Consider the following 26,071-nt stretch of genomic DNA (forward strand, 5'->3'; position numbering starts at 1 on the left):
GTATTAGGGAGATAGTTAAATAAACCATGATGTACTAAGTCATTTGAATATTATCTGTAAACATTAACAGTGGTAATTTTGAAGACTGTAGAAACAGAAGAATATTTGAATTAGTTTAAGAAATAGTAAAATTTAGATGCTCTGGAGATTTCAACTATGTTTAAATGTTTATATTTGGACAAAAAGAATATGCAAAAATAAAAATAAATTTTTTAGTATAATAGGATTTGGGGTGATCTTATAAAAATTTATTTGCTGTTATATACGTTTTCCCTGTAATAAAAGAAAAAAAGACAGCATACTTTGGCTGTGGAGCTGTAATGGATTCTGCAAGGAGCTGGAGAAGATAACATTCTGTTCCACATCCGTGAATGTTCATCCATCCATTACCTTGTTTTTTCTTCCCCATAGGGCCATGTGAAACTTTCTGACTTTGGCCTTTGCACAGGACTGAAAAAAGCACATAGGACAGAATTTTATAGGAATCTGAACCACAGCCTCCCCAGTGATTTCAGTAAGTGTTAACAGTGATGTTAGCCTTTTTATCCTTAACTGGGCCTAGAGGAGCTGTTCCCTTGGTAACCAGATTATGCAGGACAGTTTAGGAGATTCTCACTATGAGTCTTTAGAGAATTAAAAAACCTCCCCAACTTTGCCTGTGATTTGAATTGTATGATGAGGCAAGGTGAGTACCACCAAAAGAGCTTGCTTTGGAGCTCTGCTGAGAAGGTTCCTGGAGAGGAATTTGGGGAAGTAGAGGAAAAAGTCCTGAGAACAGAAAGTCCTGAGAACAATTCCAGGTTAGGTTTATCTTCTGTCATGGCAGAAAGAAATTTATCTTTATGAGTGTTACTTCCACTCCAGCACTATCAAACCATTGAAACTGTGTAGTAAAGTGACAATTCATCTTCGAGAAGTTTATGTCAGATAATTATTATAAATTCAGAAGTCTCTGATTATGCAACAGTTAATATTCTTGGAAATTTGATGGTAATTTTGAGAAATTGTGAATGTTTTAGGTCTACTTTAGGACCTTTGCTTCTGATGAGACTGAATTTCTTGCAATTCTGATTAAATTCCTTGTAATTCCGATTAAGGCTTGCCCATGTCCACTCTGGACATATGATCCACATGGAAGTGCTGCTTAAACTCTCATTGTCTAATTCTTTGAGTAAATGCTTTAGAGCCTCTGATTTGGGCTTACAGACTTGCTGGGGAATGTGTCACCCAGAGTTATTGATGTATGGGCAGACTTTAGGGCTCATGTGGTTTGAACCAGAGGATAAAAAAGAAGTAAAAGTTCTTGTCTGAACTTTGATCAGACCTTGTGTTCTCCACTTTTAGCTTTCCAGAACATGAATTCCAAAAGGAAAGCAGAAACCTGGAAAAGAAATAGACGTCAGCTAGTAAGTAATACCTATAGCTTCTTAAATGCTACAAACCAAATATGAATATGTTCAAAATACATGTGCATAAATTTGCATTTCATAAATGTTTGCAGCATATCTATCCCTTGCTTTTAAGATTATCATAATAGAGCACTGTTATGCTGGTAGCACCAAATGCAATCTTTTGAAGTAGGGTAGGTAATATTAGGTTGTTTGGTTGTGACATTTTCATTGGATCACCTCATTCTGACCTTTTTCATTGGTGACAATCCCTTTCTTTCCTGTTTCACCTTTTCCCTATTTTTATGGTGGTAAAGGGGCTATATTTAATCTGGAGGTCTCTCAAAATAAAACTTAGTATAGATACTTGCCCAGAGCTTTAAGGCAATGGTTCTCAAACTTTTAAAATTTTGAGTCACTCTCAAACTTCTAAAAATTTGATTTACTTCATCAAGTCAAGACTTCAATTCACCTGCCCCACCCTTTCCTGCTTTGTGGTAGAAAAAAGAACTTGGTGTTAAAAATTGGAGAGAAATTTAAGGGAAATACTTATTATTTACTTTGTAAGTATTTGAGTGTCTATACATAAAATTATGCCCCACAAGCTTAAAAAATAACATTGGATATGCCTTGATAGTATATTGGAAGTTATTTAAATAATGCAAATTCACCAGTGAAATATTGCTTTCTAACAAACTTTTATTCTGATTCATTGGTTCATATTTGAAATGCAATGTACATGTCCTAATGTCTAGTTATTGGAAAATTATTGACTAGAGATAATAGAAATGTATATCACTGCATACTTAGGCTTTGCTAGAAACCCATAGCAAATGAAATTGATGATGGTAAAGCTAAACTAACAGATGGTTATTAGAAAACAAGACTAGCAGCAGTGGAAAACTATGACTAACTTGGAAAGATGATCATGCACATGTATTATCTAGAAATGGTGGTACTTCTGCTTGTTAGTGTATATAATAACAACTTGGCAGGTTTGCCAAATATTGTTTTTCAGCCAGACTTCTTAGTAAAATACTGAATTAGAGTTCTCTATAGTATCTTTAATAACTCACTTAGTAGGTCACTAGTGAGTAGCTGTCAGTCATATGTGAAAATGGGAGCCTGTAGGATAGAAAGAATCAAAGGAAAGTCTTGCTTTTTAAAAGAAATTTATTTGAGGCCCATCAGTGGGCCTCAGACCATGCTTTGAGTGTTATGATTTTTATGTTAAACCTGGGCCCTGGGAGAGGCATCAACTTAAACAATTTTGGAGATGCAGTAACTGAAATTAATTTTGATAATCTTTTTCTAACAACTTGGGGCTACTTAAGTTTAGTATAGTCACATCGTAGTCTCCTTTAGGCACTCTGATACTCTTTAAAAAATGTCTAAATTCTGTATATGTGGTTGAAAAACTATTTAAATGGTTTGTTAAGGGTTAGGGAATGTTAGGAAGGGTTAGAAACAAATTTAGTCAGATGCTTCTATTATGTCTCACCATAGAGCTGTAGATCTTAACCTTGGCTACACATCAGAATCACCTGGGGAACTTAAGAACATTCCGATGTCTGGATCCCATCCCCAGAGATTCTAATTCACTTGGTTCGGGGTATAGTCTGGGTATCTGATCTTTTCTTTTTTTTTTAGGCGAGGCAACCCTTGGTTTACCTCACAGATCGCAAGGTCCTTGTCAGCTTACACTCCCTTATTTTTTTTATGCCTACGTCACCTGGTCTTCCTAGGTGGTCTCCCATCCAAGTACTAACCAGGCCCGACCCTGCTTAGCTTCTGAGATCAGATGAGATTGGGTTTGTTCAGGGTGGCATGGCTGTAGACTGGGTATCTGATCTTTATAAGGACTGTGGGTGATTCTACTGTGCAGTGAAGATAGATTCTCCAAGGAAAAGACTGTTTCTTAAACAATAGCTCCTGTATTATTGGGAAACTGATATTTACTTATGTTTTGGAAGCTAACTAAAAGTAAGGAATCTTCTGTGATTTTTTTCTTTTTTAAAGCCAGCTAAGATTTAACCTTTGGCCACTGTACTAATACTTATTTGGGGGGTAATTAAGCTTAAATACCTTAAATAATCCTTATACTTTGAGATAGGCTTTATGCTCTTTGACACACACCAAAGGGTCATGTCAGACTTACTAGGAACCACTTATAAGTCTATAAAGAAGGAGATTTCACAATTTTCGTATTTGGAGTTCAATGTCCTTTAATAGTTTAAAATGTTTTTTCTCATGCTATGATTAAGGTTCTTGCCTTTTTTATCTATAGTAGAAATGGAACCATATTAAGGTCATCCTCCTATTACCTATTTTGATAACTTGAAGAAAATAAAGTAACCTCTCAGACTTTAAAAAGTCAATTAACCCTGTGCTTTTGACCATTTATAAGTGATCCCATTCAGCTAGTATCAAGTAGAAGGTTAATATTAGTTAATGCTTAACATAAATTTACTGCTCTAGGTTAAGCCTAATACATTGCTCACCCAGCCCATTATTTTTCAGTCCACTGAAAATCACTGAATAAAGTAGAGGCTTAAGGTTCACTCCTTGGCTGCTCGAATCATTGTAATGTTTTAAATTGCTGTGTGGTTGTGGATAACCTTAGGCCTCGATAACTGATTAGGAAATAAATGTATGTCAGCTTTAAGTTATTAAACCACAGAGGTAAGAGATGAAGTACATCTAGGCATCCAATCTTTGTTAGTTTTTTTTTTTAGTGTAGAATTTACAGAAGTGATTGAGTAGGAAATGAAATTGCTTTATTTCCCCTAAAATTCTAAATGAAATCATAAGTTGGAACATATCATGTGTTTGAAAATGACTGTTAACAGTCAACAAAGCTTTTTCAGAGTGCAGCTCTAATTAAATCTATAAATACCCAGCCAACAAAAGGAAAAAGGATATAGATTTGAGGTATTAAGAACTTGCAGTTGGAGAACACCCTGGTATGGAAAACAGACAAAGATTTGGGAAGGGGGCAGTCCCTAGTTTAGAAATATCTACTACCTGGTACTTACCAGTGTGGTAAAATGAGAGTGAGTTCCTAAGTCACAGGACTCTAGTCCCAGAGTGAGAGTATTACCTTGTACTACAGGTTTGTGCCTGCTACTGGCCATGTTTTATAACTCCAAGAATGTTATAACACCTTAGTATCTAGAAGGAATTCTTTCCCCATGGCAATAGAACTTTGGTTTTATAATAGAAATCTTTGAAGAAATAAGGTTTACTTAACATTCAGCTTTCCTGGGATAAATCTAGTCTCTAAATTGAAGGGCTTCTGTAGTTTATTAACCTTTATAATTAGAATGAAAATATTTCTGCTTCTTGGGGAAGGCCCAATCCATGTTTCAGACTTTAAGGCTTTAAAAGAAAGCTCTGGCATTTATGTTACCTAATATGTGTATTTAAAAGAAAACAGTGTACAATTATGTATATGGAAAAAGTAGATTTCTGCCTTACAGTATAAACAAAAATAAATTGTAGATGGAAAGTAAAATTTTGAAAATTTTAGAATACAGGGTAAGATCTTTATGATCTCAGAGTAAAGAAGTATTTTTTAAATTCAAGAGTACAAATCATAAAGAACAACTTGATAATTTTACTACTTTAAGGAAAAAATAAACTTTATATTGAAATATAAAAATGAAAAAACAGGCCACATGGTTCAACTGCTGTGGAATTATCTTACGATTCGTGTGTATATCCTACAACCTAGCATTTCTACCCCTAGGCATATGCCCTGGAGAAACTTGCACCTGTGAATCCGGAGACATGTACAAGAATGTTTATTGCATTTTCAAAATAGCAATGAATTGGAAATAACTCAGTGCCCATCAACAGGACATGGTTACATTTCAGAATAGAATATTTTACAGCAATAAAAATAAACTACAGCTACATGTGACAATGTGGATTAATTTTACAAATAAAACATTGAGAGGAAAAATCAAATAGCAGAAGACTGCAAGTAGAATGATACCATTTTTACAAAGCTCAAAAACAAAACTCAGTAAGATCTCATTATAGAAATGTGGCAAAATTAAATTTCTAAAAATATTGGAATGATAAACAGAAAATTGAGCATAGGAATTAGAAGAGGCAGGAGGATGGGATAGGGAGGAGTACATGTTTAGTTTTAATGATGTTGGTATTATTTTGATTCTTCAGATGAACTCATGAATATTCATTTTCATTCTTATGCTTTATAATTTAATGATTACACATTTTTGATATGTGGCAAATATTACATCATTTAAAAAATCATAATTAAAAAGTATAAGCTTCAGACTGGGAGAAGATATTTGCAATATGTAAAACTATAAAGGATTAATGTCCTTAATCAGGATTAATGCCCCGGATTCATAAAGAATTTCTACGAGTCAATAAGAAAAAAGATAATGTAACAAAAAATGAATGGGCAAAGGATCTGAACAGAAATTCACAGAAAAAAGACCCGAATGGCTAATTAATATATGAATATGCACTCAGCCTTACTAGAAATTAGGGAAATGCAAATTAAAACAGTGAGATTCCATTCTATATTTATCAAATTGGTAATCTGACAAAGCCAAGTGTTGGTGAGTTGTGGAACATCAGGAGCTCATCTCCACTGGGGGTGCGTTAAATAGATATAAACCACTTCGGAGGACATTGGAAGATGTCTAAGTAGAAGATGCTCCTAATCCAAGACCCAGCGATACTGTTTCTCTTACATTCTCTAGAGGAATTCTTGCACATGTGCCCAAGAGATGTTAAAAGAATGTTTATTCAGGTGTTACTTGTTATGGTGAAACATTGGAGGCAGTATAAATGTCCATTTACAGGAGAGTGGACAAAAAACACTGCTATTTCTATAATGGAATAGTGTACAACAGTACAATGGGCGAACTAGAACTTAAAAGCAAGTTGTAGCATTGTAGAGCAATACAGTACAGTATGAAACCCTTTATTAAAACTTGAAATGTACAAGAGTAATTTGTCATTCATGTGAATATTCATACAAGCATAGCACAGCAACTTCGGGGTATTTTTAACTTCAGTGGGGAGGTAGGGAGGGACTATCTGGCTTTAATTGCTTCTGTAGTTTCTTTAGTTTTGTTTCTTTTAAAAAGACAAATGATCTGAGACAAATATGGCAGATGATTTAACCTCTCTTTAATATGGGTAATGGTTATACGAGTGTTATATTGTCTGTGCTTTTTATCCTGTATGTTTACAGTATTTCATAATAAATATTTTAAAAAGACAACACAGCTGTAATTTTTAATTTTAGAAGTTAGGTAATATCGACAGCAGCTAAAATAGAGCCTTCCATGTGGTAATCCCTCCGGTGCTGAGCATATTGGAAGGTGTTGTGTCCTGGTATATGAGAATAGATTACTTGAATTTAGAAAACGTTCCTCTAAGAACTATTTATATAAATAAGTTTGGTAAATAGACATTTATAAGCCTTTGACCTATAGGATAGAACTTTAGTTTTTGATAATAAAACTTCCCTTTATGATTTTCTCAAGTCAAAGAATATATGTGGTGGAAGGAGGGATAATTTGGAGCAAGATATTTAATTTTCAAACTGTGCTCTGACACTTGTTCTGAGGCCTTGGGCAAGCGATTTTGGGTGTCAGATTTTTTTATCTGCAAAGTTAGGTTACTAAGGTCCTCATTGCTGAGTTTTGTTAGGACTGACTAGGTTCATAAGCATATAAGAAGTACAGAGCCTGACACTGGGTATGGTACTAGTTGTTATGACAAGTACCTCTAACTTAGTGAACTTTATTGTTCATTTCAAAAGTGCTCTGGCAAATCAGGCTTGCCATTAAATAGCTAGGCTGTTAAATAGCTAGGCTGTTCCGCTTGTTTGGTTTGTAGAAGACCTAGCTCTAGGTAGCTTTTGGTCTCTAGAACAGACCTCTGGGCAGCTGGGCCTCCCTGACATGTGGTACGTGTTTCAGGCCTTCTCCACAGTAGGTACTCCTGACTACATTGCTCCCGAGGTGTTCATGCAGACCGGGTACAACAAGCTCTGTGATTGGTGGTCGCTTGGGGTGATCATGTATGAGATGCTCATCGGTAAGTTGCCTGCTTTCAGATGGCTTTTTTTGTGTAGCCAGGAAATTTTCCTACATTGGTAATAAACTCTTTAAATTTGGGGCGATCTAAGCACTCTCCTTCCCCACCGCCACACACTCTGCCTTGTCTTTCAAAGTAGTTTCCCAGGTAGAAAATTCTCTGCCATAAAATTTATCCTCCTATATTCTTTGGCATCCAGGCATCATGTGGTTGCTGTGCTGATGATTTATCATGTTTTTCTTCTAGTTTTTCATCCTTTCCATTTAGTAGCTCTTTCAGTCACTGGCATTTATTAAACATCCATGGTATGCAGAGAGCATTACCTGGGCATTGCCTCATATGCTCTTCTTATTTGCTATGTCCTTTCTCACAGCCTTCAAAGCATGGAACCCTCTGACCTCTCTCCCTCTTATTCAGATGATATGTCGGTGCATTTAGGGGACACATCGGGGGAGGGGTGGGTGACCATATGCCTAAGAGTACTAGGAGAGTAAGTATATCTGTGCTGGTACCAAGCGAGTCTGTGTGATGGCTGGTGTGGCGTCTGTTTGGCTGTCCTGTCTTTGGGAACACTTGATGGATACTTTTGGAGGTGGATGTAATCTGTGTGGTGGGCAGGTGGAGTAATATGTTTTGTATTTATCCTTTTGTCTGTAGTTCTCAAAAGAGGGGTAGTAGTCATTTTTAAAACCTGTGCTTTTTTCTTATTCAACTTGTTTGGCACCTTACCCATATAAGGATTCTTAGAATGGAGCCATTTCTTAATGATGTTGTTTCATCCTTTCATTTCTTCTTTGGACACCGTGGTTCTCACATCTGCAACTCTGCTTATGTCCTCCTTTCTTTTCCCAGCTCCAGCTATTAGCTGGCTCCCTAGTGGTACCAGAAGTACAACTTCACTTTGGGTTTTTGGTGGAGGAGGGATTGATTTAGGTGATTTCTGGGAAGAGTGGAAATCCTGTCCATGTTATGGAGAGAAGGACATAAATGATCATTATAGATCTATAGAATCGTATTAAGGAGAATAATCTTAGATTCAGACTTCTGGGATGTAAAAGCTCCGAGTTCCTTTTTTATTACAGGCTACCCACCTTTCTGTTCTGAGACCCCTCAAGAGACATATAAGAAGGTGATGAACTGGAAAGAAACTTTGACTTTTCCTCCAGAAGTTCCTATCTCTGAGAAAGCCAAGGATCTGATTTTGAGGTATCAGTCAGAGAACATCTCCCCTGCCTCCACCCAGGCTTTTTGACATAAGCGAATCCATTTTTTTTTTTTTGGCTTTCATTATTTTCTGGGTCTGCTTCATGCTTCTTCCCAGTCCCCCCCACCTCTTTTTTTTTTTAAAAAGAGGTTATTCCTCTTCTTTTTCCAAACAGACTACTTGAGGTACGCTGAAAGGCCTCTGTCTTTTCCAGATTTTGCTGTGAATGGGAACATAGGATTGGAGCCCCTGGAGTTGAGGAAATCAAAAGTAATTCTTTTTTTGAAGGCGTTGACTGGGAACATATCAGGTATATGCATATAAAAGCTTTCAGAGTTATTTCAGCAAATCTGTAGTTTGCTTAATACTAATTTGGAAACACCATTATTGGCAATCCAAGTAAGGGAAGAGAGCTTCTTAGAAATTCAGGGTCTTTTCCTGAATTTCCTGAGTTGAGGCTTCCTCTTGGCCTTGTGCCATGAGATGTGTTGAACACAACAGTTATTTACAAAGTGAACTTAGGGTTCCATAGTGTTGCCCTTGCTATATTACCTAGAACACACCAGCCTCTCTAGTGTGGAGACCACCAGCAGGACTGTCTCTGCCCAGAGGGTAGGGAATATCACTAGTAGATAGAAAGGAGTGGACAAAGGATTGGGATGAGAAGTGGCTCATTGGGAAGAGAGGAGTGGAGAGGGAGGGGGATAATCATTATGTTGGCGTTTGTAGAGTGTTGCTAATGGCAATGAGAACCTGCATAGCCTACCACAATCCCATACTATCTTACTGAGCATTTGTTGGTTGCTAAGCCAAAGACGAAGTTGTCAGCTGTTTTGTAATTGTTTTCTGATTTGCATCCTCGTGATTTTTACCTTTGCCTCCTTTGTGCTGCATTTTTAGCCACCCTACTTGTTGGCACCTCTGGTAGAAGGGCAGAGCGCTACGTGAGGTGACTCTTAGAGGTCCAGTTTCCCTTTTTAGCAGATGGGGCAGGCTGTCAGGGGGAATGCATTAATTTTGGACTTTAATTTCTCATTATTCTTGTCTTTTTTTCTATCTACAAATAATTGTTATTTATATTTTTTCATTGTAATTTATTTTGTATGGACATAGTCAGTGGTGTAGTTGGTCAGTGGTCATAAGCTTTTCAGAGAAAATAAACTCTACCTGCCAGTGGATAGTCTACTCATGTCAGACCACGGGTCTCTTTTGGAGAAAGACTTGATTAGTATGATCCATATAATTACTAACCATAATAATTTTTGGCATGTCTGTTCTTGGCAGAGAGAGACCTGCTGCAATATCTATTGAAATCAAAAGCATTGATGATACTTCAAACTTCGATGAGTTTCCAGAATCTGATATTCTTAAGCCAACAGGTAATATTGCCAACACTGCCTCCTGCTGCCTTGTAAGCGCATTATTTTCCCCCAGTTTTGGGGTGATATTTATAAATCAGGGTAGAGAACGTGGAGAGGAACTTCAGATCTTCAGGTTCTTTGTAAGTATTTTCCAGTGCTGCTGCTGGGTAGCAGTGACACCTTGTTGAATGGAAGATGAATACAAACTTCCATGTTTAGACTTCTCAACCGGGCGGGTAAATCCCAAAGATCTGTTCTTTTGTTGTTATTTATGAAATTAAAGTTTAAGCAACCTAAAATGACAGGGGAAAATAAAACTTTAAAAATATTTGTCGAAAAAATGAGGCTCAAAGTTCATATAGGCAAGCAAATGTAGAAAGTTCGCAGAGAGCGAAAAACAACTCTTCCCAAATAGAAACTGTGGTATGTTCTTCAGAATGTCATGTCTTCCGTTCCGAGTAGTCCATCGGGGTAAGGCAGTGAATCTGCTCTCACATCTGTTTCTTTCCAGTGGCAACAAGTAATCACCCTGAGACTGACTACAAGAACAAAGACTGGGTCTTCATCAATTACACATACAAGCGCTTTGAAGGCCTAACTGCACGGGGGGCAATACCTTCCTATATGAAAGCAGCAAAATAGTATCTTTGAAATGGAATCCTAAATGGAGCAGTGTTTTGTACAACATCATAGTTTTCCTCTCACACACTTTTTTGAAATTGCTTCCAAGAAGTTTATGGAACCCACTCGTATGTCATGGTAAACTCTCCTGAAATGTGATAGTAAGTGGATTCTCTTCCTTAATGCATCTGAAAAGCTGTAGGAAAAAAAGAACCATTTTTACTACATTGGCCACAAGCAGCTGTCTTGCTTCTTCAGAGGCGTCATGAGCCAATATGATAGGTGTTTTTTTTTCTTCAAAAAACTTGAGTTTTCCTAAAGTTCATCAGAAGGGGAAAAACAGCCATCATCCAGCATTATTGAGATTGTAATGTATTGAATATCAGACAATTCCTGTGATTTTGTGACATGCTTTCTACCAAGCCCACCAAGTATTTCTTTTTTTTACAGCTGAAAGTTCCACAGTACTAAGGAAATACAGCAATAACGAAAGTCTCAGCAGCCAGCATTCTGGCTGAAGGAAATGATCCACTATCCTCTAACAGGGTGGTGAGGGTAGTTTCTCCCCATACCTCGGCCTCGGGCGAGTGGCTTTTATAGCCTCCATTCATGGTGCACTTTATATATGGTACTAGGATAAAGACCTTTAATCCATTGATTTCTGTCCTCCCACCCATCTAAATACTCTTGCTGCTCTTCTGAGTGTTGATGGGGGAATACCAGTTTGATCCCTTGTTGCTCTCAGAAGGCCCCCAAAGCCATTGGGCATTGCCAAGGAGTCCCGGGTCACGTGGAAAACCAAACCCTCACTTTCTCTTCGTGGCTGTATCAGAAAATCCCCAAGACGTGGACCAGCAACACCTGCAAGTGCTGCCAACAGGAACTTGGTTTATTCCTGGGAACACAGCAAGGAGAGCCCAGGCAGAGGCAGAAGGCCTGGAACCCTCTTGGCCAAAGTGCTGCTCCTGCTCAGTCTCCAGAACCTCCTTGGAAGTGGTGAGGGAACCAGCCCAATACAAAGTGCAAAACCAGCCTACAGATCTTCATAACAAGTTCACTCTTCAATCCTTGGTGCAACTGTGTTTTGTCTTCTCTTTTGGTAGTTCTTCTCTCCCGACTTTAAATGCCATTTTGCCTTGGAATCATGATGACAGATTTTTCCTTTGCAGATGCCTTCCTAGGGGATGTTTCTCTCTACCCTCAAGGGTCACCTGCAGCTTGGGCTGACCAGGCCTCTGCTGTGGCATTCTCTCATGAGACACCCTCTGAATTTTAGCACAAAGTGCCTTCTCTTTCACAACTGCCACCACCTTTAGAGGAATTTTGCTGCATCAGAAAAATGTGGAGGCTCCATATTAATTCATTATTACTTTTTAAAATTTTGAGAACTCTTAAAGCATCGTTTGCACCTGTGTGGTAACTTTGGCTGTTGCAGAGCGTCTTGGCCAAGCTACAACTGGGAGACTGTTTTCTTGACATTGCCAGTCTTGACATTGTTAAGATAGCTTTGAAAAGAAAGTATGTCCTAGCTTAGCCATTCAGAAAAGACAAATGGAATATCAAAAAGTTACAGTACTAAGTGAAACTGCTTTGGATTTTAATGTTTTAGAGGAAGAAAAAAGAATATTAGTAAAGTATTGACTCTGGATGAAGGTAATGTGACTGCCCCCTTAATCTTTCATTCATGGTCTAATGGCGAAAAGGAAGTAAATGAGATTCTTTTGTGTAACTTTGTAGTTCCTTTGTATTACCAAATAGTTGGGGTGTTGACCCCCACATGTTTTGCAAGAGTGTGTGGTAAGCATGGGTAAAGAGATGTAACAGGAGTGGTGATAGTCTGTGTGTTGGGGAGTGGCAGGGGACAATTTGTTTTAGGGAGAAATGTCCACATTTTAACTTTTGAACTTTGGAATAAACTGTGTGAAAATAGTAGTGTAATCTGTGATGTGTTCTAAAGCAAATGTGGCTTGTAATTCAAAGAGGCAGAGTACTGGTGGCTTCTTTTAACCCCTTTGTCTACAAACCATTGGAACACTGTATCACCATCTTTAAACAGTGTTTTTCTGTCTTAGGGAAGCTGGGATCTGCTTTTTTTGTTCCCTAAGAATGAGTCTTCTGAATTGGTGTCCATATAAAGACACCACACGTGTCTCACACATGTGCTCTTTCGACCTGGTTCAGTGTTACAGGGCAGTGGGCTCTCCCCTTGCAGTAAGGCCAGGGGGAGACCTGCTGACAAAAGCGCTGTCAGCTGGCGGACCCTTCGTACAACTACTTGTAACCTAGCTCCATTTTTTTCCTAACCTGGGGTTGACCAGAAATGTCACAAGCTTCCAGGATGAGACTTCTCAGCGCCCCCGTGTCCACCAGAGCAGGGTTCTGTCGCCAGGCGTTGCGTACTTGAGTCCTATTGGGTCCCACTTCTTAGGCCCTTCTCTAGGTTAGGGGACGAAGCCTTGAAGAGGCAAGAAGGAAGGGAAAAAGACCAGGGTAGGAACTACAGTCAGAGGGAAGCTAAAGGCAGTCAGAATGTGTACTGCCTTTCCCAAGGCTCATGGGTTTCAAGAAACATGCTGGGGTTGGCTCAGTGCTGGTCTTGTTCAGAGATAATTCTGTTTCCTACTCTCTTAGGGGGAGTTAGAAAATAATAGTTTAACAGCACTGCGTACTAAAATGAAACAATACTGATGTCATTCTGTCTCCTTGATTTTGAGTACATCAGACTTTTCTTCACTGTCTGTTCCTTTTTAGAATTACTTCCAAAAGTAACATACTGATGAATTCTTCAGGATTAATATTCAGGGTCTGAATAGCACATTGCTAATTTCAAAACTCATCTATATGGCATTATAGGAATCCTCTGTCATTGAGTACTAATAGTTTTTTCTCTGACACATTTCCTCAGAAAGCATATTTCCTGGACCACCTTCTCCTGTTTGTCTCTCTTTGGCCTTTGTGTGTAACCCAGATGGTGTTTTTAGATCTCAAAAGAATTCATTGAATGGTATTTTCCTTTCTAGGTAGCATACATTTCTCTGGAATGATCTATCAAAGCCAACATGGACTTAAAAACAGTCCTTACATGCTTTTCAGGCATATTTTTAGAGAAAAACATCTTGTCCAAATAACATTTAAGCACCCCTTATATACAGAGTTCAATACCAGGCACTCAGGGGACGCAAGAAGGAGTGGTTCTGAACTGCAGATCAGTTTGAGGAGAGAATTCTCACCAAGTAGCTTAACAGATTGTAGCATCACTTGTAAAGTTAGTACTTCAATATTGATAAAACAGTACTGTTAAGCCACCCGGAGTTGTTTGGAAGTGTAGAGAAGCTTCCTGGACATGTTTTTAAATAGCAGTGATTTGACAGGGGAAAGTGGCATGTCCAGAATTTTGGAGGCTTGAGGAATGGTCTTGTGCTGTGGTAGAGGCATTAGGCTGTGAATATTACTTTATGAAGAACTCTGCACTCTTTTGTTACATCATTTCCCTCTCCCACTTCAACCTACTCATCTGGTTTGTCACTTGTGTGAAACATGTTAGTATTAATTATCCCATGTATAAAACATGCTAGTATTTTTACAACCCTTCCTCTGGTCACTAGTGTCCTGCTATATTCCTTGGCTGCTCTTTAGTCCTCTTGATTAATGTACTGCACTTACACCATTGACTTAAAAAAAAAAACTCTCCTCCCATCTGACTTCCTGCTTTGCAGTTCCTCTGTTACCACTTAAACTGCTGCTCCTCAGAGCAATGACTGTCCTATTTTCACGCATGATCTCTGGGCGATCTGCCCCATTCTGTGGCTTCGACTATCACGTTTTGTGGTGTGGTCTTCAGAGAGACTAACCTACCAAGACCACTTCCCAGAACTCCAGATCCCATGTAGCCAAGCACCTTCTAGTAATTTCCATTTGGAAGGCCTTCCAAATTTCCATTTGGAAGGCTCAAACTAGTTGTCCAGAGCTCCTCTTGCCTCTTTTTTTCTAGCTGTCCACCCAGCTGTCCATGCTGGGAACTTATTACATGGCTCCCATCAGTAAGCATGTACAGCCCTGGGGTATGGACATCCATCCTACCAGTACCTTTCTCATTCCTTGTTGAACCCACTGCAGTGGTTTCTTAAATGACCTCTTTGCCCCTGGTCCTTCTTTCAGGTCTGTCATTCTTGCTGCCAAAGAAATTCTTTTACATTTCAAGTCTGATCATGTTATTCTCCTGCGTAAAACCCATGAGGGCTCCCAGCAGTCTTTATGAGACCAAAAACCTTTGTCTGAGGTTACTAGTCTTTCCTTACTTTGGCCTCATCTCTGCCGTTGTCCCACCCATTTCTCTGATAAGCAGTTATTTCATCTTTGCTCATACAGTTGAGTTTGGCCTGGAATACCTCCTCCCCTCATATTCATGGATCCAAAACTAGTACACATCCTGCACAATTTGGTTTATGTGTCGCTTCTAGAATTTTGTCAACTCTTCTCCTCACAGTAAAAACTGACTACTACACCCTTTTGGGCTTGAGTGACCTGGACTGTTTATAGATCCTCTCTACATGGTTATAGAAGCTTGTCATTGTGTCCCTGTGGTCAAGCAGCATTTGGCACAGAATATACTCACCAGGCCAGATCTTCAGAGCATGTTCTTAACTTCTGTGCAAAGGCAGGCCTGCTGGTGCCCAGCTAAAGTTGTGTCACCGATAAGCTCCCAGGCTAAGTGAGCTGAGGGAACTCAGCTGACTAGATAGGACCAAAGGATGAGCAAGAACCTTGAGAGCAGTGTTTCCATGGGACATGTCTGGACTCCACTGTTTTCTCAACTGCCTTTCACTGCTGCCATGGCTCCTCACTTTGCTTTAAACCAAAACTGGGACATCCAAGAAGTTAGAGTCCTCTTACCTTTCAAATTTACATGTAGCTTTGTGGGGTCCTACTTAGTTGGATTGGAGGGTTGAAAGAATCTTGAATCCAAGTTAACCAGGAACTAGAGAAGGGAGACTATTAGGGCTCTGGAACCTAGAGTTATAAAGAAATAGGAGGGTGGGGAATATACACAAGTTTGAGGCAAGCCCCATGGCTGCTGCAGGAGAGACACTGTTCTGGGCAGTCCAGGTGCTGCACCTTTCAGTCACCTTTACAGTCTTGACTTCTAAGTTTGTTTTTGGCTAAAAAAACACGGACACAAATGATAATATTTTATTATTAAAAAAAAGCATCTCGAATATAGGATTTTGTAAACAACTGGTAGGTGAACATGTGCAACTTTAAATACAAAGTAAAGAGGCAAAACCTATAAGCATTTTGCCTTTAAGATAAGAGAAAATGTGTTCTCCTGCAGAGGTGGTCCCACCCAAAGCACGAATGGGGCTCCATCTCCCAAGAAGGCATCAAGTTTGCTTTCTGAACTCACTACGCCCATTTTAACAATTTCAGAATGATGGCAAGAAGTGGCATTGAATAAATTACTAAAGCCCTTTCTATTTTCACTCGATGAGGGCACTTTATCACACTTTGACAGTTTGAGTTAAAGCCTGTGTTCTGATTGATTTTACTTCCACAAAGACCCGTCAGAACAGTATTTTCATAGACCTGTATACATAAGATAACGCCATTCTCTTGAATTTTAGTTTAAAATAATATTGGCTTATGCATACTGTGTGGCAACAAATCCAGCTACTTTCTAGCTTCCTTACTTTTTTTGCTGTCATTCTTTCAGTACCTTTCTTCCACTTTGGGGAAACCATTAAATAATCTCAACAGGCACATTTTAACGCTGTCTCCTTGCACACTGCTCTCCAACTCCTCAATGTCAAATGTTTCCTCAACTATACGTGATAATGGATGCAGACACAAACTCACATTCTCAACCTCAAATTCAGGTTCATCTTGGCTTACTGAGATACCTCTGAGTAAGATAGTGTAGGTTAAAACCATTTTCTTATGAAAATGTTTCTATATAAACAGCCTGGCTTACTTATGTAGGCACTTAGAAAAACAAACCTGACTCCCATCTTTTTATTAGAAACACCTCTTGCCCAGGTGGCCAGTAACTGATTCTGAAGGGCATGACCACAACCCAGCCCTTGTCCCTATGAGAACTAAGAGGTCCTGCCATTGCAGAATGTCCCGGCCCTGGGAACAGAGCAGCTACAGCCGAGGGGAGCCACTGAATCACAGTGATGCTGAGCTACAGGCCAGGAGGGTATGGGACACACAAGAAACCACCTCTACCAGAAGGAATTTGAGGGCCCAGCTTTTCCTTCAGTCACAACTGCCTGGTGACACCGGCAGATTTACCTCCACAGATTTTCAGCTTACTCAAACCCCCACAGGGTTGGGGTCAAAACTATGTTCACCCAATTTGGTGATCTAGTTCTTGAAAGCCTGAGGAAATTAATCATTTACATAGGAAAAAGTGTTAAGTACATGCCATACTTTCATACTTGACTTTACCTAAGCAAGCACTAATTAAATTAGTTTTAAAGAATATTAGCTGCGTGTTTACACTTATTAAATGTTAACACATAAGCTGTATAACAAGTTACATATATCACAGACTACACAATCAATGCAAATTTCCTTTGTAATGACATGGAAGTCAACTGAGAAGTTTAAAGGAAGCACCATTAAACAATTATCTGGGTTGGCCAACTACTAGTGGATATGAATGTAGTACTGGTAAGGTTAAAGTGAAACCTGACCTCAAATATGAGCCAATTAGTTTCACAAAAATAAAACTACTCTCTGGCTACAAAATAATCCTGACCTCGGCCAACAGCCTTACAAATGGATGCCAGTGGCAATCAGAAGAACTCTGGAGGTGGGAGATGGTTCACTTTAACTCATTACTTTTTCAGAGAAAGGAACAGAGCATGCACTGTGACGCTGATCACATGCACAGAGAACACACTTCTTGAGAACACTTGTTCTAAAGGCCTGGAAAGAACAGGTTTCAATACTCATCTGATTTCACCTTTGAGAGGACTCTGACTAGAGCAGTCACAAAACGAAATCAAGTAGCTTGCCCTATAGTATCTTATGGGAATGGAATTTAAGAAAACTAGTCATGTTCTTAACTTGGAGGAAACTATGTGCCTCTTTGTAATCTGTGACGAGTAAATGCTCTGGGTAGGTTATTAGAAGGCCGACCTCTACCACAAAATGGGAGATAATCCCATGACACATGAGTTTAAATTTAGCTCCGCTGTTAACAGCCATAGGGACATCTGGAAAGATGGTTCAGTACTGGGAGCACGGGGGAGAGTAATCTGGGTTGATGCATTGTTAACACAGGGCTAACAGATCAAACAAAATTTCTAGGTCTAGTTTCCTTTCAACTCATCCTTTGGGGATGACATTAGTATAGTTTACTTACCCAGTGTGAGCAACGCATAGGCTACTTCAAAAACTGAAATATCATGGTATCCAAAAAAATTCCATAGTATGAAAATATACAAAGAAAAACCCTGTAATGGGACAAAGCCGGGGCAGGTGATGTTTCCCTACCCAGCTTCACCCCAAATGCTACCTGCCTGGAGCTCTTATAAGTCTTTCTATTGAGAAACTAAATAAACACCTGTGAGAAATTTTTACCCACATCTTGAAGACCTTTAAGCCATATCTATGGCCTGCCAGACATACCCACAGCAATGTGTTGCCTTAGGGTGAAGATTGTGTTGCCTTAGGGTGAAGATTTATGGCTTCACACCAGATTCCAAGCCAGGATGATCAAAGTGGCCTGATTCCGAGGTTCTACTTGAGTTGTGAGTTCCAAATGAGTAATTTATTTAGGCTCAAACACCATGAAGCTAAAAAGATTTCATAAACATTGTTATGCCATTATCCTTCCTGTCACAGAATCTATGTGGTTTTGGATTGTTCTTTGCCTTAATAAAAAAACAAAACTGAATTTAAGCACTTAAGAATTTCCTTTTAGACATTTTGAATGAGAGTCTAGTTCTCAGATGCAATCTGAAGGCAGATGCCACCAGGAACAGCATTTTCTTTAACCTCTAACAAGTATCCCATTAATGTCTACTTGTAGAAGATAGAGATTGTCACCTTTTAAGTTTGGTCCCTTTGCTAAGTAATTTGCCTGGTATAAAACAAAACAAAACAAAAGCCAAGAACAAAGCATAAAGGATGAGAACTGCTTTGCTGAATATGAGGCAACAGGAGTCTCGACTTCCTTTCCTGCTTTTGCAATTACGCAGACTTAGTGAACAGCACCAGACATAAAATTTCAAGTTACCAGGGCTGCTGCAAAGCTGGTAGCTTAATTACCAGTGAGTGCTTTTTCATCCCCTGCTGGAGGTACAGACATACTGAAAATGACACACGTTAATTACGGGAAAAAGGGAAAGGACGGGGGAGAAGCATGTCTTACTCATGGGGAGGACTGGCTTTGGGCAACCCAGACAGAAAAGCTCTGGAGAGAGGTGGACCCACAGCTGGCCTTAATCCTGAAAGTCGTTAGAAACCATCTGAGAAAGTGGGGCATTTAGCCGGTCAAGTTCATCCACTTGGGGCGGGTGATACATTAATATCTCCTGGTCCTCCAAGACATCTTCTCCAGCAGCTACCAGATTAGTGAGGGATTTGCTTCGAACACACTGGAAATCCACATGGCGACTCTTTCCTTCTTCCTTTTCCCATGACATCTGGATAAAGGGGCGCTGCACATAATTATAGATTACTTCAGACCGGCCACCAGGTCTTCTCTTAATTTTTTCTTTACAGGTAGGGTAACCTGAAACCGACAAAAAGACCATTCTCATGACGTCAGCAAATGTTCACCCTGGCTTCCATACTTCCTCCTTCATAACCACATCAATTTCCTCCCAAATCCAAAGACTATGCATGAAAACTGCTGGGGGAGTGACCAGCGTGGGACCATGCCCTCCCAGCTCTAACCACTCCTCCCTCCTACCCAGGTTAGTACATCTTATCCCTAGAAGGGAAGTAACAAAAATTCTGTCCCTTCTAACAGAAAGGCCTGGAGAAGCCACTTAGAACTTCATAAGCCTTTAGTTACTGGCAACAATACTGTTTTACAAAAATTCTGCTAAGGCACGGCTATTCCAGTCCTCTAATTCTATTGGTTAGAGAGCATTCTATATAAGAACTAAGGAAATGTGGAGTATTTAGCCTAAAGAAAAAAACTGCCACCTAAAATATCTGGAAGGCTGTCATGTGGAAATGAGAGAAAGCTTGTTCAGAGTAGCTTCAGAGGCTAGAAATAGGAGGAAGACTGAAGAGGGAGGCAGTAACCTCTTAGACATATGGGAGAATGTTCTGATAGTAGGACAGTTCAACTGACTCCTCTGGGACATAGAGTGATCCCTCTGACCCTATCGCTGGAGTTTCCAAAGAGACTAGGGAAGAAGTACACAGTGGAAAGAGGTTTAATAGATGATCTCAAAAATCTCTCCCAACTTTAAAATTCCAATCTAAGTCAGAAACAGTGAAGGTCTAATGGGTTCTGTGGGCAAGACTAAGACAGAGTAACAAGACACAGAAGTCAAGGAACCATGGAGGGGTGAAAGGATGGCTTCACCGCTCTCTAAGAATCAGTCTCCAAGAGCCTTCTGTGGAGACCACAGGTTGGGAGTCAGTGCTCATGATCATGTAAAGCGATTCTGTCAATACATCCAGACATTCCTCAACGGTATGTAGTGGAATAAACTTAAATTTTGAGTCCCAAAGCTACAGTTTTCAGAAGGACCCCTCAGATCCCAGAAAAATCCCCACCAAGACTGTTGGCAGAACAGCACCCCCACCACTTGATGAACCCACAAGCCCTGCAACATTTACCCGCCAGTGGCCTTAGCCCTCACTGCTCTTTATCCTGAGGTAGTAAATTGGAACTTATTCCTGCAGCTGCTTTAAAACATTTTCAACTGGAAACAAAATGAAAAAGAAATGTTAAGGGCCATCAAAAACAGAAACAGGACTCTTTCAAATTTGGGTAGGAATGTAGTTTTCATGTGTACCTATTCTCTAGGTCCCCTGAAAGCTGGGCTTTAAGGATCTAAGCTGTGGCCACAGCTCCAACCTACTCCATAAACCACACAAACTGAATAATGACTGGGACATTTTTACCTTCAATTCCAATGCGAATGTTTTTCAGGCCCCGTTCCTTTAACACTGTTTTAGCAACATCCCGATTCTCAATATATTTGAAGAATCTATAGAGCTTGGAGCTATAAAGAACTGGAAAAAATAAATCTGGGGTTAGTCATGGAGCAAAGACCCCCTTCGTAAGAGGAAAGAGATGAGCTAACAGAATCAGACTAATGAAAGTTATATCTCTTTTGGCCCTGATGCCAAAAAAAATCCAGATGGATCACAGATTAAATATTAAAAAATGAATTAACCATAAGAAAGAAACCATACAAGAAATTTTTATAGTCTCAGAGTAAGGAAGGCTTTTCTGGGTATGACATAAAACCTAGAAGCCATAAAAGAAAAATTGGTACACTCAATTACATAAAAATACAATGAATGTCTCTACTTAGCCAAAACCACCATTATCAAAGCTAAAAAGACAATCAACTGGGGAAAATATCTGTAACTCATAAAGGGCTAATTTCCTTACTGTCTATAAAGAGTGGTCACAAACAAGCTTTTACAAATCACTAAAAGACTAACAATCCAATTTTGTAATGGGCAAAAGGGCAAAAAATACAGTTAACAGAAAAGGAAATTAAAGTGGCTCTTAAACATTAAAAAGGTATTTAATCTCATACATGAAATGAGAAATGGAAAATAAAAGTCAAGTGCTTTTTTAACAGTGGAAAAGATAAAAGTTTAGGAAAACACTGTTTTGGTGAGAGTGAGGAAAATCTTCATATATTGTTTTGTGAGGATAATTTTGTAACATCTATCAAAATTATGAAAGCACAAAGCTTTTGACAAATTCCATTTCTAGGAATATTATTCTATAGAGATATACATGTGTGAAAAGACTTTGTTTAAAAGGCTATTCATTGCAGCATAATTTAAAACTTATAGTTTAAATGTCCATCAACAGAGCTGGTTCAATTATGGCACAATCATGCAATGGAATATGATACAGCTATAAAAAAAAAAAGATCATGGAAGCTTTTTATGTAAGAAATGGTATAGAACAGTCTGTATAATACGGTATCATTTGAAAAAAAGGGGAAAACGTATGTAATCGCTTATGTATGTGCACTGAATACATCTGGAAGGACATAAAAGAAACTGAGAAGGAAAACTGGGTAGAGGAGGCAGGGGTGGGAACAAGACCTCAATGTATATCCTTCTGGACTTTTTGAATTCTGAATTATTACCAATTCAAAAGAATTTAAAAACAAAATGAATGGAGAGAAGAAAGACATCACCATTTAATGTGCTGCCTCAGCACTGACACAGTACCAGACACCAGTGGTAGCAATGGAAGGTATAACAACTTTCACAATATTCCCTAGCATGAAAGTTAACCTGCATCACTAGACTGAATTGATCATCCAGGTGAATGTGCTCATTCATCACTGGCTTGACAGTGATATTCATGCTCAGTCTAGAATATAGCTGCTACTCTAAGTAGCATGTTTCTTGCTTAAAAACATCTACATCATGCAAGTGGCTCCTACTTTGGGAATATTCCTCCCCCATGGGTGGGGGGTGGTCTTCATCCCAGTCTACAGAATCCTCATCTGTCAGCACAACGATGTGGCACTCTCGTTCCCCTTTCTTGGCACAGCCCACCATGATCGGCAGGATTAGTTCTTCGAGGTAGTGATCAAATTGCTTGTGAGCACCGTCATTAGACAGTTCATGCAGTAAAGCACCTGGGGGGAGAAAATTCAGATGAACATCCTCTCTGCCCAAGTGTATTTATTACTGGAGTGAAAAAGGCTATTGGATAATAGCTGTTATCATTGATAAGTTCCAGAGAAGAGACTCATTTAAAGGCACAGATTGTTTCCTTCTCCAAGGCAATAATTAAACTGATTTTGTTAAATGTTTCATATTCTACAACGCTTCCATTTCCTCATGTTTAATAATCCCTGAGCATTCTGATCAATGAAAGTTTTGTTAGACATACAGTGTCATACCATAAACATTAATTCTTCAAGGGCCAGAACCATCATTTGGGGATGACTCTTTGTAGTACCCATTCTGAAGATGCTCTCGATGCCAATTTCATGGAGTCAGAGTACCAAAGAACCTGAAGCTTGGCAAAACCAAGGCACTTACTCTAAGTGTGTAGTAGACCTAGTATAGAAACCGCAAGTCCAGAGAACTTCATGGAATATGCAGGGAAATGTATCATGAACTTCAAAGAACAATTTAAAAATAATTTTAGGAAGCCTGGGTAATGACAAGAACATGGAGTTTGTAGATGGACAATCAGTTCTAATTTCAGCTTAGAGCTCTGAACAGGCTAATTTCTCAGTCTTATTTGTTAAATGAGTTATTACCCATTTTTCAGGGTTAATTATAATAAGACTTCTGCAAGTTCACATCTATATAGCACTCAGCAAACACTAAGTTAATAACAATGATAAAAAATAATTGTAAAAAGAACTCAGCCAGTTTATGCTATTTGACTTTATTAGTAAAGCTTCCTGCGTATCTGAGAATCTGTATCATTATTTGTTAAAAGGCTGAAATGCCAAAGTCTCAAGAGGGAAAGGAAATAGTTTGGTGACTTAAGGGTCAAGTTAGATTTAAAATCCACTACACGTTCCCTTTTGTTCATTTACTCTGCTTCCTCATAGTATTTTGAAGCGAGAGAGAGAATGGGTTCGTATCACATCTCGGCCTCTGCAGGTGGCTTTCAACCCACACTTGAAACTCTTTCTGTTTAGTTAAAATTACCAGTCAATTCCAAGCAAACTCTAAGTTCAGCTGCTCCTGCACTTACTCAGATCTTGACATCGGATAGTATTGAAGTCAAAGTTAATGCAGAGATAATCACACGTATCTCTAAGGTCTGGGATAGAGATGCCATCAGGACAATTGATGATACCAGTTTTGTAATAATCCTATAAACAGATTAGGAAGAAGAAATGTAAGCAAAGAACAAGATGAAAAATTACTTCTTCAACCCCCTATTCATTCCTGGTTCTGTTAAAGTGATGGGTTACTAGCACTACCACCAAGTTGGTCGATTCATTAGATAGTAAAGTGGCTCCTGGCTATCTTGACATGTTTAATCACTATTTGATACCTGATTGAGCTCACACAGCAAGCCTTAGAAGTTACAGGAATGTGAAATAAAGCTGGAAAGGCAGTAACTGAAACTAGAGACCCGAAAGTCAGTAATACACTCTCATGGAACTCTAGGGCTTCTGACCATGCAGGCCCCTGGGGGAAAAGGATGTAAATAAAAGGCTACTACATACCAATACTGTTCGAAATACAGTTGCACTGATTCCTTCAGCAATCTCATACTCTCCCTTTTCATTGGGCCGTGTGAAGTTGTACTCTCTTCCTGGTCCAAACATCCTAAAAGACACCCAGGGAATAATGTTACCTTCTCCAGCAGGATTCTTCACAGATGAGACTTCTTTCTTCACCTCATTCTGGAAGATTCCATTTTACCCTCTACTAGTGTAAGTTAAACGGAGTGCTGGGACCCAACCCCTATAAAATGTACTCAAGGCTTAGGAAACTCCCTTCAGACAGGAAAGACAGCCATTGCTTTCAGCATTCGAGTACAAGGAGGAATGAAGCAGCAAGTCCTCACAGTTTGCCTGTGGTGAGCTTCCGTGACAGCAAATGCAGTAAAACAGCATCTGCAGAGTTGGCCGTTAAAACCTCTGGAGTATGTGAGGGTTGCCTCTCATGCTCCCCCCACTGCCCAGGACTCTGCCTGTATACACACTGGGCAGCTCAGGAGGTCAGAGTGTCTCATGCTCCTGACCTTTCCTCTCCTCTACCAATATTTACCTATCCAGTATGCCAGTCCTCAATATTTCTGAGTTTTGCTTTTCAACATCTAATCTGATAGATGAATCTGTATGAGTAGGTGCAGATGTTAATGCTTTCCTTTTTCTCATATGTTTTAATGGTGGAGCTCTGGAAAAAAATGTCCTTTGATTCAAGGAATAACTTAAGCTCAGAATTTCAGGTCAAGTAGAAAATGAGACTAGGTATTAGGCTTATCAGCAGTTTGATGTATTTCAGAGAGGCAGGCCTGCTCTGGGCATGAACTCAGAGGTCATGAGGAGACAGGGAGGAGGTCTTGCTTTTCTTATTCATCTTTTCCTATCCTTCCTCCCTTCTCTCAGATCCCCTCTAGTAAAACTGGCCCCATGACTTCTACTACTACTGTTGCACTTCTATATATGAGCTGTGGAAAGAGAAGCCAGTATGAAGGACAGGGCAGACAGTTGCTATCTTCAGCCAGCCTGATATGAGTTCCTAGTAGGGACTCACTGCCATTTCCTTCCTTAAATTGCTGGGAAGCCATACTGTTCAACTATTCGAAACTGTTATCCTCCAACCCTGAATTGGCTGCTTTTCAAAGGCCAGAAAAAGACTCCATATCACGCTTTCCAAATCACTACACCATACATAAGAAATCCATCCCGATAAAAGCAGTTTTCAAAGAATGCTGACATTTTTTGAAACGTTCTGGTTGAAGTCTAGCTGAGACAGCTATGAATTAAAATAAGATGCCATAAATATAATGCCCTTATCATTAGCAGAACCTAAACTCAGAGTTATTTATCTAGTAGTGGCATGGATTTGCATTAATCCATTCTCAGTTTCTCAGCTTGTCACCTTTGTGACTAGTGGCCTGCATATGTAAGCTCACTGGCTAGGGTTACAAATACTGTATGCAGCCACTGGACAGACCAAACCTAAGTAACTCAGAATTCATGACCTTCGCTGATTCAGTTGATAAACTATTTAGATAAAGAAATCAGATTTTTTTCTTTATGGGACAACTAACTCATTCCTAAATTCAAAGAACCAGTCACCCAAGAATCTTTAACTGTGAAAATGCTGACCTTTCTTCTCTTTCTAACCACTTTCAGAGGGAACCTACCTCAAACAGCCAGCCTGCCCCAAGGAACACTTTAGGTGGGGCTGGGGGTGGTGCTGTGGGGGCGAGTAGTGCAGATGACACCAAAACTGAGGTCAGGAAATCAAGTCTGATGAAATACAGGGCCAATTTAGAAAATGTTTTTATGTTTTAGTTTAACTTTAATTCAGATGTTTGAGAAATATATAGGTTTGGTTTTGGTTAAAAATGATTCATTGTGAATTTGTATATATCCAAAAAAAATACACATTTTTGAATAGCTAGATCCCATATAAACTAAAATTCAGCAAATTAGTGTGGTCCATTCTGATTTCTAACTCAGTTGAAATTAGTTCAATATCCTGAGTGAGGTTAGATCTTTAAATAAGATCTACTTAATTTGCTGTTCTTC

General features: G+C 39.2%; 2 protein-coding genes and 1 pseudogene across 9 annotated transcripts in view; 1 reads left to right on the plus strand and 2 right to left on the minus strand.

Moving 5' to 3' along the window:
• STK38 (serine/threonine kinase 38) overlaps positions 1–12,593 on the plus strand; it is a 35,464-nt gene extending 22,871 nt beyond the window's left edge. For 2 of the 5 annotated variants that reach the window (XM_039856125.1, XM_039856122.1), the window contains exons 8-14: positions 412–514; positions 1,345–1,406; positions 7,358–7,475; positions 8,558–8,681; positions 8,894–8,989; positions 9,964–10,058; positions 10,552–12,583. In XM_039856125.1, coding sequence (XP_039712059.1) covers positions 412–514; positions 1,345–1,406; positions 7,358–7,475; positions 8,558–8,681; positions 8,894–8,989; positions 9,964–10,058; positions 10,552–10,682 — 729 coding nt within the window. In that variant the 3' untranslated portion in view covers positions 10,683–12,583. Of the gene's footprint in view, positions 1–411; positions 515–1,344; positions 1,407–7,357; positions 7,476–8,557; positions 8,682–8,893; positions 8,990–9,963; positions 10,059–10,551 lie in introns of all 5 variants that reach the window. The other 3 variants (XM_039856123.1, XM_039856124.1, XM_039856126.1) reach the window with 3 other exon arrangements.
• Positions 3,109–3,227, minus strand: LOC120597738 (uncharacterized; annotated as a pseudogene).
• Positions 12,594–15,835: 3,242 nt separating the features above from the next.
• KCTD20 (potassium channel tetramerization domain containing 20) overlaps positions 15,836–26,071 on the minus strand; it is a 35,280-nt gene continuing 25,044 nt past the window's right edge. For all 4 annotated transcript variants that reach the window (XM_039856130.1, XM_039856128.1, XM_039856127.1 and 1 more), the window contains 5 exons: positions 24,032–24,134; positions 23,551–23,671; positions 22,274–22,471; positions 20,757–20,867; positions 15,836–19,404 (listed from right to left, as the gene is read on the minus strand). In XM_039856130.1, coding sequence (XP_039712064.1) covers positions 19,112–19,404; positions 20,757–20,867; positions 22,274–22,471; positions 23,551–23,671; positions 24,032–24,134 — 826 coding nt within the window. In that variant the 3' untranslated portion in view covers positions 15,836–19,111. The remainder of the gene's footprint in view (positions 19,405–20,756; positions 20,868–22,273; positions 22,472–23,550; positions 23,672–24,031; positions 24,135–26,071) is intronic.

The sequence above is a fragment of the Pteropus medius genome, unplaced genomic scaffold, assembly GCF_902729225.1.
Source record: "Pteropus medius unplaced genomic scaffold, Ma_sr-lr_union100, whole genome shotgun sequence".
In the NCBI taxonomy this organism is placed as follows: Eukaryota; Metazoa; Chordata; class Mammalia; order Chiroptera; family Pteropodidae; genus Pteropus; species Pteropus medius.